Below are 14,295 nucleotides of genomic sequence, written 5' to 3' on the forward strand. Positions count from 1 at the left end.
TTATTTACAGAAGAGGAAACTGAGGCAGATGACATCACTCGCTTCGGGTCACGTGGGCGGTGGATACACTGGGGCTTAGGCCCGACTACTATAGAGCCCTGAGCACGGTGCCCCGCACGTAGGAATTGCTATGTAGACGTAGCTGTTTTTATTACTATTCTCCATGTGGGGCAAGAAGGGGACGGAAAAGGAGTTCATGGACTCCCGTTTCTACAGGCCGCGGCTGCGAGACTCCGGTTTATAGACAAGGCCCAGAGCGCGATCACGGGAGCAGGATGCAACTGGAAGGAAGGAAATGACTGGAGGGCGCAGGAAGGCCGGAGAAACCGGGTCTCAGTCGCGGCGGCGGCGCCACCTCCTCTCCCGCCCGTACTCCGCCCACCTTTATTTCCTCTCCTCCCCACACAAGCCGGCGGCGTCCCCATGGCAACTGAAGGCGGGACTTCCTTCCGTGCTAGCGCCACTTCCGCCGGGACCCGGAAATCCGACGTTAAGCCCGTGGAAGAAGGTGCGCCTGCGGCATGGTTCTGATGACCGCACGGCGCGCGTTCGACTATTCTACTGGAGACCAGAAGTTTTAGCGCTTCCATCAGTCAACACCAGCAAAGAGGGCATCTTTTCTATGCGGTTAAGTTTCCGGTAGCAGAGTTATCCACCATCGCCCCTCCAACCTGTGGCTTTCTCGTGCGTGTCGTGTTCGCGGTGGGGGATCCGCCGTCTGGCCAATCCATTCCCGAGCCGTCGATCGTGCCCTCGCTGCGTCATGATCACGCCCGCGTTCGAGTTGAGCCAGGACGCTGAGTCGCTGACGATCGCTATCCGCGTGCCTTACGCGCGCGTCGGTGAATTCGAGGTCTACTTCGAGGGCTTCGATTTCAAGTTCTACGCTAAGCCGTACTTCCTCAGGCGAGTGCGGGCGGGGCCCACCTCCCGCTGGTAGGGGCGGGGGCGGGCCAGGATGGCCGAGTGACAGCCAGGAAGCCTCAGACCCCAGTGACTGAACTGTGGGTTATGGGAGTCATCTCGGGACTTAAGCACCAATTTAATAAAACCACCCCCCGAAACTTAACTAAACACTCCGAACTGGAAGTGAGGAATGAAAACTTATCCAAAAGCGGCACCCCCCAGGGTGCAGGGTCGATTTTGCCACTTTTCTGTTCTTCCTTGTCAGTGTCTGTAAAAACAGATTTTATCCTCTTTTTGTGAATTTCTCCCTTCATTGCCCATTTTTGCATAGCCCAGTGCTTTTCACTTAGGATATTCGGGCAAACCTTGTAACCTCCCCTAAGAACAAAAACAAGTCAAAAGGGTTGGAAAAACAGCATCTGGGGGAAGAAGTCCGGAATCTGATACGTTCCTGCCTTTTTAGTGCAGTGCAAAGCCTGGATTTGCAGTGGGAGTAAAGGCTTGGGGCAAACACACCTTGTTTCCCAGTGTCCTTGCTAGTTTGGCATCGATTACCCCCAGGCCATTTCCAGCTCTGAAACTACCAGCTGGTCAGTTTCCAGTGCTTGCAACAAACAAACCACAGCGGTAGCTACTTACAATAGGCTCCTTGACCATAATGGAGTTGCTGGGAGGGGTCTCTCATAAACCCTCCCTGCAGCCCTTCCCGGCTGGCCCCTTCTCTTGGTTTGGGCCTCAGATTTGAATGTGAGAGGATTCCCTCAGTCATATGAGGATTGTGGCTGGCTGAGCCCCTTCTCTTGCTCCCGGACTTCAGGGATCTCTGTGCTGATCTCAGCTACTCAGGCAGCACTGCTCTGGCCCCCAACCTCCAGCTTCAGGAGCCCAGGGCTGCCTTTCTGTTTGCTCTGGAGGCCATGGAGCAGGACTGGGTCAGCCTGCACTTGGGCTTGGTGCATGAGGCCAGAAGCCAGTGACCCAAGGCTTGGGATGGGAGGGAAGGCAAGATTCCTGAGCCATTGGAAGTGTGGAGGAAGCAGGAGAGGACATGGCAATGCCGGTAGAGCCCTGGGTTTGCTTGGTATTAAGTAGCTAAAATTTGGTGCTGTTTGATTTAAATGCTTGATAAAATCTTTTTCAAATTCACAGATTAACTCTTCCTGGAAGAATAGCGGAAAATGGAGAAGAAGATGGTTCATATGACGTGGATAAAGGTACACCATTGGATTCTTTCAGCCCAAAATAATCACATGATTATAACTGGAGGCACTATGGGAATCTCTAGGTGGAATTAGAATCAGTGTAATAAAACATGCCATTACTCTTTGTTTATTTCTTTATATAGCATGTTTAACATTTTATTTTAATGCTTTTATTTGCTATTGTCATTTTAATCTATTTTATCATAATGTACTTTATAAAATAAGAGAGTTGAACTAGATAGTGTCAGCTCATTCTCAGCCTTCTAGTTCTGTGATTTTATATTTTGTGTTAAATGGAATAATAAAAAGTGCTTTGGAATCTTTAAAATGGAATCTTTAAAATGGAGTTATGGTAGGGCTGGCTATTCTGTACTTATACTTTTTTATGGTTATTGAAAGATATTTGGAAGTCAAAGTGTGTGAGACAACTTCTAAATGTGGTAATCTACAAACGGTGACCTTTGTTGTGGAATTGATAGCCCAGCATCTTAATATTAATATTAAGATTATTTTAAAATTAAAACAAACTTTAATATCTTAACTTGCCAGTATTCTAGAATGGCATTTAAAGACAGCTTAAATTTTCTTTACATAATTTATATGAATTTCAGTTTTCTTTCTTTATCTGGCTGCACATATTATGTTTGTTCCCTTTATTTTCCCATTGCTAATACCCTATTCCAAGGCCTCTGACTTAGACAGTTGGAATAGATTCCTAACAAATGTATTTGTTTTGCTAACTTGCTCCACACATTGATTACTGCTAAGATAATCTTATCTTCAGCTTTGACTGTGATATTCTTCAGGTCAGAATTTTTGGTAACTATTCATTTCCTGTCTAGTCTCTCTCACCTGGCCCTCCACAACCTGATTACAATGTACTTTTGGAACATGTCTCTCTCAATTAGTCATCTAGTCAACACTTTTTTAAAAAAGCTTTTTCTTTTCTTTTTTCTTTTTTTTTAATCAAAAGTTTTTTAGTATTTTATTTAATTTTTTTAATCTTTTTTTTTTTTTTCTTAATTAAAGCTTTTTATTTACAAAGCATATGCATGGGTAATTTTTCCAACATTGACCCTTGCGTAACTTTTTGTTCCAAATTTTCCTCTTCTTCCCCTCACCCTCTCCTCTAGCTGGCAAGTAGTCCAATACATGTTAAATATGTTGAAATACATGTTAGATTCAATATATGTATACATATTTATAGAGTTATCTTGTTGCACAAGAAAAATCAGATAAAGAAGAAAGAAAAAGAAAAATTGAGAAAGAAAACAGTGCAAGCAAATTATAACAGAGAAAGTGAGAATGCTGTGTTGTGTTCCACACTCTGTTCCCACAATTTTCTCTCTGGGTATAGATGACTTTCTTCATCACTGCACCTGTGAAACTGATTTAAATCATCTCATTGTTGAAGAGAGCCACATCCATTAGAATTGATTGTTTTAGTCTTGTTGATGCTGTGTATAATGAGCTCCTGGTTCTGCTCATTTCACTCAGCATCAGTTCATGTAAGTCTCTCCAGGCCTCTCTGAAATCACCCTGCTGGTCATTTCTTACAGAACAATAATATTCTATAATATTCATATACCACAATTTATTCAACCATTCTCCAACTGATGGGCATCCACTCATTTTCCAGTTTCTGGCTATTACAAAGAGGGCTGCCACAGACATTTTTGCACATGTGGATCTCTTTCCTTTCTTTAAGATCTCTTTGGGATATAAGCCCAGTAGCATGCTGGGTCAAAGGGTATGCACAGTTTGATAACTTTTTGAACATAGTTCCAAAGTGCTGGACAGAATGGTTGGATCCATTTACAACTCCACCAACAATGCATCAGTGTCCCAGTTTTCCCACGTCCCCTCCAACATTCGTCATTATCTTTTCCTGTCATCTTAGCCAATCTGAGAGGTGTATGGGGGGGGTATCCCAGAGTTGTCTTAATTTGCATTTCTTTGACCAATAGTGATTTGGAGCACCTTTAAAGCTTTTTATTTTCAAAACATATGCATGTATAATTTTTCAACATTAACCCTTGCTAAATCTTGTGTTCTGATTTCCCCACTCCTGCCCCTAAATGACAGATAATCCAATATATGTTAAATATGGTGAAAATATATGTTAAATCCGATATATGCACACATATTCATACAATTTTCTTGCTGGACAAGAAAAATCAAATCCAAAAGGAAAAAATGAGAAAGAAAATAAAATGCAAGCAAACAATAACAGAAAGAGTAAAATGTTATGTTGTGAGCCATACTCAGTCCCCACACTCCTCTCTCTAGGAGCCATCCCTTTTCATCATAAAATCATTGGCACTGGCCTGAATCATCTCATTGTTGAAAAGAGCCATGTCCATCAGAATTGATGATTGTGTAATCTTGTTGTTAGCCATCACTTTTAAAGTACCTACAGCATGCCAAACACTGCACTAGATGCTTGAGAAAGATGTAATTCCTGCTCACAAGAAACCCACGTTGCAATGGAGATATCAAGTATATATAGAAACATAATTATATATACCCAATTATATACAAGAGTTTTTGAGAGAAAGCACTAGACATTTGGGGGACTAGGAAGAGCTTCTTGCAGAAACTGGTACTAAGGAAGAATATCAGAAGGAATCAATTTTGAGGCATGTGGACAGGAGGTGGAATGGCAGGTTTGAGGAGCTTTGAGAGAAGGCTATTTTGGCTGGATCTCAGAGGGAAATCCTCTCCTGTGAGCCTGGGGAGATATGTCGGGATGAGACTGCAAAGGCTTTAAATAGCTGTAGGTAGTCGGGAGCCCCTGAAGATGACTGAGGATGAGAATCACATGGTCCAGCGTTTCACTTAAAGAATATCACTTTGGTTGAGGGGCATGTAGAATGTGCCAGAGTGGGGAGAGACTTTCAGCAGCATGAAGACCAATTAGAAGACATTGTAATCCGGGCTGAGATTGGTAAAGATTGGAAACTGAGTAAGAAACAGTAAGCTTTACAACTGATTGGGTCTGTGGAGAGATGGAGGGATTGTGATGGCAAGGATAATATTGACACTACGGACTTGGGAGACTGGAACAGTGGTGGTCCCTTTTACAGAAATAGGAAAGTTTAGGTTTAGGATGAAAACAATTTAATATTGGACATCTGAATGTTCAACTTGAAATATATGACTGTAACTGGTGATGACAGGTTCTAGATTTGTGACTCATCTGAATAGAGGAGGTAATTAATTCTTTGAGAACTGACAAAGTTCTGGCTGTAGGATTGAGATCTGAAAAGGGGGACAGCAAAATGAGAACAAGTCCTGTGCCTGAGATGAGCAATTATCCCCATAAGGTGACCTCTAATAGGTTTAGAGGAGGAAGACATAGGGAGAAATGCAAGTGATGAAAATTATTTTCAAATAAAGGAATGGCAGAATTTTAAATTCAGGAACTTCTAATTCACTGTTATATATACCTTTTAAAACCAATTTTGAAATAAATGAAAATGTATACTATCTGTTAAATCGTATGTTCTGTGCTAAACTATAGATCCTTTTAATTCAAAAAGTCTTTCATTTTTAAGGAATCTTTACTCTTCGAATGTCAAAAGAGACTCCTGGTCAGCATTTTGAGGGACTGAATATGTTGACAGCCCTCCTGGCATCAAAGAAATCCAGATCTGCAAAGCCCCTTGTGGAAGTGACAGGTATGTGCATAGCCATTAGGAACAGGAAAGCTTTTGGAATTGTTGGAAAGGCAGGAGAATGGACATGATAGGTGATTGTCTGCAAGAGCAGATCGGATGAGCAAATGGCTGTACATATGTGGAAGGGTAGAAAAGGTAGGTGATATAGATTTATTTACAAACCGTATTGGGATTCCCCAGTAAGAAATAAATGTTGCTTAGAGAATTATTTTTATGTTCCTGCCTGCCCCTCATCAGAGATGTTCGAATATACGTGCTTGTTTGCATAAAGGGAGTGTTTTTCATATATTTCTTGGGGGCCGAAGTTCAAAATTGTCCTTAGACACTAGCTGGGGAGATTAAAATATATTGAGAACAAAGGTTATTAAAAAGCTTTAGTCCTAAACACAACCATGGGAAGTGGTATCAGAAGACTACTTCTTTTTTCACAAATTCACAAAGTACATGCTGAGATGGCTATCTCTGTTGTGCCAGTGGCCAGAGCTTAGCATCTCTATGTGGTCCGCATAGCATGGAGGTCATTGGGCTTACCCTTCTCCCAGCAGCTATGTTCTGTAGCAGAATGGCGTGGAATCACTTAAGCTATATCTGTATCAATTTCCTCCTTTGTAAAATGGGGATAATAGCACCTTCCTGCCTGGGGTGTTAAAGATGTTTGTAAAGTATTCCCCACAGCATCCAGCATCTAAAGTAAGTGCTTGGTAAATATATTGTTATTTTAGCATGCGTTTTGAAAAAGAAACACAAAAACCTTCCTCTAATGGACTCATTGGAAGAAAATTTAGAAGTGTAAGGTAAAGTCTTTTGGGAAAAGTGAAAAACTTGAACTTGACTTTCAGCCACTGTACTCATGAATTTCTAATGAGAAAGTCATTCCCATAATAGGAAAATAATCCTCTTTCCTTTGTACTATTCAACATATTTAGGTTCTTCTGAGGTTGCTGTAGACTGTAAGGAAGATGAGGAAGAAGACTTTGATTGGGAGATTGAACAGTCTCCATATGAAGAATTAACAGCGAATGATTTGAATTCCCAGTACCATTATGGGTTTGGAAACTTGCGCACAGGAGTGTTTAAGAGATTACAGGTTTGTGGTTTTCTTTTGAAGAATGTCTCAGACTTTTTTCTCATACTTGAAATCAGTGTTTCTCAAACTGAAATTCACTCAGCCAGCACTTGCACTGAGCTTGATAAAAATGTGGGTTCTTATTATTCAATATATTTTGGCTATTCTTTTTTCTAAGTTTTTGATGACTAGGGTGAATCCATAATGCGTGTCAGGCCGGGGTCTGGGAAACCTGTGCACCAATCCGGCCTCTCATGCCGATTAGCTGGGTGACCCTGTCCAAGTCTCTGAAGCTCTGCCTCTGCTTCTTCATCTGTGAAATGGGAACAGTAGGACCTGCTTCCCAGAGTTGTGATGAGCATCTAATGAGATAAAGGACTTAGCACATAGCGCCATATAAAGATTATTACTATTAGTATCCAGTAGGTACTTGTTATTTGTTAATGATAAAGGTAATAAGCCATCTCTGTGTATGGAAATAGGAATGAGTCCCAACAGAAAAAAGATACTGTCTTCATTACCCCCTGCAGCTCAAACATTAGGCTACATTCTGCGAGATGAGATACTTTAAATGATTGTCCCAAGGGATGTTCTAGTATGAAAATATTTGTGAGCTACTATCTTTTTTTTTTTTTTTTAAAGCCACATTTCTTAACAGCTCACTAGATCCAGCGTGTCCCAAGAGTCTGTGTGGTATAAAGAGCGTAAAGTTATGCCGAGACTTTGGGACACCCTGTGCTTTAGTTTATTGGATGTGGGGCTGTTTAGGGGACCTGTGAGGGCAGGAAGGCTGGGGAGAACCTGAGGCCTGGGGAGGATGGGGAGTTCCACTGTGTGTTCTGGACCTGCTCCCTCCCTTCTTGTGAGCGTTGTGCGGTGATCAGGCAGCCACAGCCATGCAGACACCAGTGTGCTTGGGGAGTTCCTTGTACCTTGATGACACTTTCCTGTAGTTCAGGAAGGGGTTAATGATTTCCAGGCAGGTTGCTGATATAAGTCAGGAATGCCCTAATGCTGTTTCAGTCCTCTCCCTTATGCCTGTATAAGACAGGATTTTTTCTGTATCAGATCCGGACTAGCCTGTGCATATACTAAAATAAATTCATTGAAAAGTAAAGATTTTAATAGAATCTCATTTTACATTTTTTCCCAAATATGTAAAAGAAGGCTTAATTAGTAGTCAAGTAAAGCTGCCTGATCTATTTTATCTTTCAAAAGGGTTTTGCTACAAGATATAGATTAGATTTCATTCTTTCCAGTTTTCGAGATTCTGTAAAGTTATATTTTTTCCTTTTGCATTAATTTTAACCCATTATGCTCATGAACATTAAGAAATTACTAGTAATCTAGTAATTTTTCCCACAAATGTATGCAGACTGAGATGTTAAAGAATACTTTAAAAAATAGTAAAGAAAGAATACTTTTTTCGGGAGGTTATTAATATGGCAAAACCTTTATTTTATGGGCAAAGATCTAGAAATTTAAAAAAAATAACAAACCTTGCATAGTTGGGTTGTCTGCAGAGTTCCTGTGTAATTTTATGTACTCTATTTATGATAATCATTCTATGTGATTAAAACAGATTTATAGCTTTAGACTAAAAATATGACCCTTTTAATAATTCATGCCAGTAATGCAGTTAGAAGAAATTGAAATAATTGCTGCATGAATAATAGCTTTGAGGAAATTGCTACTAATTTAAAATTGCAGATTTAAAGTCAACTTTAACATGCTCTAAAATACTGCTTTCCCATTTAAAATGACAAACTGGGGTATAGTTTGCTGCTTTGGGACAAGATAAATTTCTGAAGTAGTTATGACTGTTGAGGCATACCTGAAGGCTTATTATCTGTGTAAGCTTGTCCCTGCCCCGAGGGGGTTGGACTTGAAGGTGTCTCTGGGCTGTGGCACCCTCCACCCCCACCCTCACCTGGAGCTTGTCGCTGTTAGTTTTTGGAAGAGGGGAAATTGCGCACAGAAGGCTGCCAGCCCTGGGGACTCCTGGGGGGCCTCCCTGGAGTCCATGCTCCTCTCTCTCTATCCATTTAACTCTTATAGAATACAAACATCAGGAAGGAGACAATTGAGGTTCTGGGGCCCCTGGATGGTGCAGAGCACCAGCCCTGCAGTCAGTAGGACCTGAGTTCAAATCCAGCCTCACTCACTGTACATGTCCTAGCTGTACGACCCTGGGCAAATCACTTACCCCACATTACCTCACCCCCCCCCCAAAAAAAAAAAAAAAAACAAAACAAAACAAAACAACAACAACAACAAAAAAACGAAAAATTAGGTGCTTGTGGTCTGGGTCTTTTTATCTGTCTGGGTCATGTCTAGTATTTGGCACAGTGGGTCACGCACAGCCCAAGGCTTTGAGCAAAGTCATTTTTCTGAGATCCTATTTCTTTTTTTTTCTTTTTTTTTTTTATTATTATATATATATATATATTTTATAATATTATCCCTTGTATTCATTTTTCCAAATTACCCCCCCTCCCTCTATTCCCTCCCCCCGACGACAGGCAATACCATACATTTTACATGTGTTACAATATAGTCTAGATACAATACATGTGTGTGAATATCATTTTCTTGTTGCACAATAAACATTAGAATCCGAAGGTACATGCAACCTGGGCAGACAGATATTAGTGCTAACAATCTACACCCCCCTCCCAGTGTTTCTTCTCTGGGTGTAGCTACCTCTGTCCATCATTGATCAACTGGAAGTGAGTTGGATCTTCTTTATGTTGAAGATTTCCACTACCATCAGAATGCATCCTCATACAGTATTGTTGTTGAAATGTACAGTGATCTTCTGGTTCTGCTCATTTCACTCAGCATCAGTTGATTTAAGTCTCTCCAGGCCTCTCTATATTCCTCCTGCTGGTCATTTCTTACCGAGCAATAATATTCCATAACCTTCATATACCACAATTTACCCAACCATTCTCCAACTGATGGACATCCATTCATCTTCCAGTTTCTAGCTACCACAAAAAGAGCTGCCACAAACATTTTGGCACATATATGTCTCTTTCCGCTCTTTAGTATTTCTTTGGGATATAAGCCCAGTAGTAGCGCTGCTGGGTCAAAGGGTATGCACAGTTTGATAACTTTTTGGGCATAATTCCAGATTGCTCTCCAGAATGGCTGGATTCTTTCACAACTCCACCAGCAATGTATTAGTGTCCCAATTTCCCCACATCCCCTCCAACATTTGTCATTATTTGTTCCTGTCATCTTAGCCAATCTGACAGGTGTGTAGTGGTATCTGAGATCCTATTTCATTCCTGTCTGGGAGATGTTTAGAGTGGGCCTGAGGATAAGACAAATGAGGCACCAGACAGAGCATCAATAAGCACTTTGTGAGGGCTTCCCTCCACGTCTGCCTTGTCTGGCCTGTCCGTCTGTCTGGGACAAAGTCCCTCATACGTGTCCCACCTAGCCGGTGGTGGTGGAGAGTGTGGGGTCTACTCACTCTCCCCATTCCCTTCCTGTCCCAACTGCATGAGTTTTGGAGCCCTTGGGGGTTTCATTACAAGCTGCATGTGTCGGGTTGCTTGTCCTGGAGTGTCCCAGGCTGTAGTGACCGCTGCTTGGCGTGAGTGGACTCCCGAGGAGCTTGGGGATTGATGTTTCAGAGGAGAGGATGGGTTACGCTGGGCCTGCTGCGTGCTGCTGCGCTGTTGGCGCACTGGGCCTTCTTCACTGTTGCTAAGTCTCTAATGAGAATGTTGCCTGCCCGCTGGGCTTTTTCAGAACCAGCCCAGCCTCTAATAGCATCATCATTAGACAGATTTCATCACCACTTGTCTGTAGATGGAAGGATTGAGCTGTTGGTTTCCAGTCAGCTTCTGTTGGCTAAGCAGTCTCTCTTGTATATTCCCATTTGGATTGGGAAAGATATGTAGAGTTAGATAGAAATATTTTAACATAGACATGAATTTCTTGAAAATGGTTTTGTGTGTGACGGTTTCTTTAGCTTCCTAAGTGAAAAATCAAACATTTCTAATGAAACATTTTTCTGTTTGTAGATAGGAAAGCATTTTGAAAAGTTCTGAATATAAGGTAGCATAATACGTTTATTCAGTTTGCTGTATCAAATTGCCATTTAATTCAGCAGCAAACATCTGTTTACTGATGTGTCTTTGAAGAGAGCTATTTATTTCCTTTTTACTGATAGCATCTGGTATCATGTCTTATGAATCAACTTACTGATAAATCAGACATTTTATGTTTGATATTTTGTCTGAATTGTATGTCTTGAGGCTGACATACTTACGTTTGAGGTGACACGGTTCACTTTTTCCTTTTTTTTTTTAACTTACTGCCTCTAGGAAGAGATGAATGATGTTATTGACGTTAAAAACCCAGACTCCACTCCCCCAGCTGAACGAAGACAGAATCGGATCGCTGCTGAAGAGTCTAAATTTGATCCTGATCATTACTTGTAAGTACGATGTTAAGTTCTTGAGCTTCAGTGGGTGAAGTAGTCATCACTTTCTCACTCCTTCCCCAGCCCTAGTTTTGAGGATAATATTTTAAAAACTTTTTTTCGGGGAGAAATTCAGTGATTTTTAAGATTTTTATGGAGGCTATAGGATCTCACACTGGACAGGACCTTCTGACTCATCTAGGCCTATTTTCTTTTTTTATAGATGAGTGAACTTCAGCCCAGGGAGTCACTTCTTGCCCAAGTTAACGTGGATATTAGTCAGAGTTTGAAGCTGCTTCTCTTACCAGCTTTTCTTGTGTGATATGACTGTGGTCCAGGCGGCTTCTTCTATCTTAACTGGCCATTGAGCTAAGCTCTCAGGCAGTGCCTCTATGAACTAGATATACGTAAATATGTTGTGAAACATTATTTCCTAGATGTCTGCCTTAGCAACAGCAGATGTGTAATAGCTACTTCAAGCTTTGTTTCTCTAGGGTAAAAAAGAATACTAAATACTAAATATGGATATTTTTGACTGTTCTATTATAAAGGCTAATTACTCCATTTGTTTTAAAATAACAATAATAAGATAAAATGATCAAAGCCTTGAGTACATGAAACTGTTTGAATTTTCATAAGTATAGCTCCATTTTTACCTTCTTTGCATTTATAGCAAGAATCAAGGCTTAGCCAATACTTTCATGTGCTAAATCCTGTCTTCAACTAATGAATAATTCTTCAAGAAAGTATAATTAGAATGCTAATATAGCTATTTTCCCCACCTCTGTTAGCTATAGTCTACCTTTAATATTTTAATTTAGCATTTTCTGAATCATCTTAACAAGACATAGTTAAGTATTTTTTTAGTAAGGGTCAGAGCTGAGTTCTGGAATCAAGAGGGACATTGCAGCACAGAGGATAGAATATCAGACTTGAAGATGGAAGCACTTGAGTTTGAATCTTGCATCTTGTTTGTTAACAATTTAACCTCTCTTCACCACAGTTTCCTTATTTCTAAAATGGGATAATACCTATAGTGCTTATCTATGCTGAGGCTTGATGGTAAGACTCAAGTGAAGTGATATGTTTAAAACTCTTTGCAAGTCATAAAGTGCTTCATTAATACCACTTGTTACTATTTTATCATATTGGCTCTAGTTTTGCTCTGTTTTTTGATCAACCATCATAAAGCAATCTAGTAACCCTTATTGTTTTAAATCACTGTATAAACTGGTTTTGCTATGTGGAGTCAAGTTCGTTCAAACCATTAAATGCTTTTGGGTATGTATGCAGCTTCATATGCTTGTATTTATTTGAATTTACTGGGATTATTGAAAATTTGCAGATTTTAATAGTGCCAAAGTATTCATTATGAACATATTTTAAAGAACTTTTTAAAAAATTCTGAGTTTGCCATTTTGACTGAGTTATTTCCTTACAAAAGTTTTTCTAGATTATATTCTAAACATATCTCATTCCTGGCAAATTTTTCCGTTTTTGGGGAAATGAGTTTTTGACAATTGGAATTTGCATTGGAAAATTAGAGAAAGAACTTAACATTTTTTCCCCTCATTCCTTCATATATATGATCTGTGGATGCTAGCTGTTGTTCTAGTAATTAATATTTTATCTCCTGTCACAGTCTGAGGCTAATTGGAATAAAGTACAACTTATGTGCAAATGTCATGTACTATATAATATAGTGATAAATAGCAAGACTTTGGGACATTTTTAAGGGACAGTAAGAACAGACTGTCTTTTATATTTTAGAGGACATCTGAAATTCTCCCATTCATGTTGCCATTTCTAATTATGTTTATCTTGCCTATTGGTGGTTTTAAAGGTCTGCTGAAGAGCAATTTGAAGAAGCCCATTTATATTCATGCTGAATATTTAAAATGAAATCTTCATTGTCAGCAAATTTCTCTGGCTAGGGTAAGGACATCACGAACATTTCTGAGGGGAAAGGAGCTTAATTAGAACAATTGACTAGTTCTTGTAAAAGGGAACAGAAATAACTGCTTGGGCTAAGGACATTAAGAAATTTGGTTTTATAATTAGTAACATTGTATAAGAATTATGTTTTTCTCTATCTTTTTCCTTTTTCTTTTATCCAGAAGTTTATTACTTTAATTATTATGCAAAAACTATTTTTCTTTATTAACAAGTAATATTGCTTTTTATCATAATCTCTGAAAAAGATATGTTCAATTAAGACCAAAAAATGAGAAAAATGGCAGAATGGAAAGTATGGTCTTGTCCTATATGGTATCTTAGGTTTATTTTGGGTTTTAAATTTTAGCCATTCTGCAAATTCTTACAGATGATGATGTTACTTGCTTAAGAAAATGTACACTTGTTGATTATCTGCAAGTGACTTATTTACTATGCATATTTTGAAACTAGCCTAATTTCTTGTGTAAGAAGACTGATTCTTTTCACTCTCAACTGATGTGTGAACTTAGAAAGAGTAGAAAACTCATCACATTCTCCTGTTTATATCTTTGGTTTATTGTCTTGAAGATCCTAGAAATAAGAGGTGATTTACAAGGGGAAACCACCAAGGTATTATCCTATGTCAAATGTTATTAGGCTTGAAGAAATGGTTATTTGTAAAATTCTCCCAGTTCAAAGTAATTAGAATAATCTGAATTAGTGAAAAGACTGAAATGTGTGATTTCCTTTTCAAAGAAGTTTATTGTTGCTGCCTTTCTGTGAAAAGTTCTAGTTCTGACCACTTCTCCCTATTTTAGTTCTTACTATCCAGGTTTCCTGAAATGGTTGATTTTGTCATTTCTTGCAGTACTGGAATGTTCATTCACATTCATATTTCACAGCTAGTTCAGCCATTTTCCATTTGTGACATATACAATTATTGGGGTTAATATAAATTCACCTTAATCTCCTCGCTTGCTACATCTACTTCTGAGTTATTATATAGGCATAACCTGCCTAAAGTAATTAATTAGTTCTGTGAAACAGAATATTAGAAAAAATAGTGCT

At 39.6% G+C, this 14,295-nt stretch overlaps 1 protein-coding gene across 2 annotated transcripts in view; it reads left to right on the forward strand.

Annotated features, from left to right (window-relative positions):
• Positions 1 to 471: 471 nt before the first annotated feature.
• SHQ1 (SHQ1, H/ACA ribonucleoprotein assembly factor) overlaps positions 472 to 14,295 on the forward strand; it is a 94,790-nt gene continuing 80,966 nt past the window's right edge. Inside the window, exons 1-5 of one of the 2 annotated variants that reach the window (XM_074284097.1) lie at positions 472 to 906; positions 2,056 to 2,120; positions 5,666 to 5,788; positions 6,715 to 6,875; positions 11,195 to 11,307. In XM_074284097.1, coding sequence (XP_074140198.1) covers positions 764 to 906; positions 2,056 to 2,120; positions 5,666 to 5,788; positions 6,715 to 6,875; positions 11,195 to 11,307 — 605 coding nt within the window. In that variant the 5' untranslated portion in view covers positions 472 to 763. Of the gene's footprint in view, positions 1,167 to 2,055; positions 2,121 to 5,665; positions 5,789 to 6,714; positions 6,876 to 11,194; positions 11,308 to 14,295 lie in introns of both variants that reach the window. The other variant, XM_074284096.1, reaches the window with a different exon arrangement.

The sequence above is a fragment of the Sminthopsis crassicaudata genome, chromosome 1, assembly GCF_048593235.1.
Source record: "Sminthopsis crassicaudata isolate SCR6 chromosome 1, ASM4859323v1, whole genome shotgun sequence".
In the NCBI taxonomy this organism is placed as follows: Eukaryota; Metazoa; Chordata; class Mammalia; order Dasyuromorphia; family Dasyuridae; genus Sminthopsis; species Sminthopsis crassicaudata.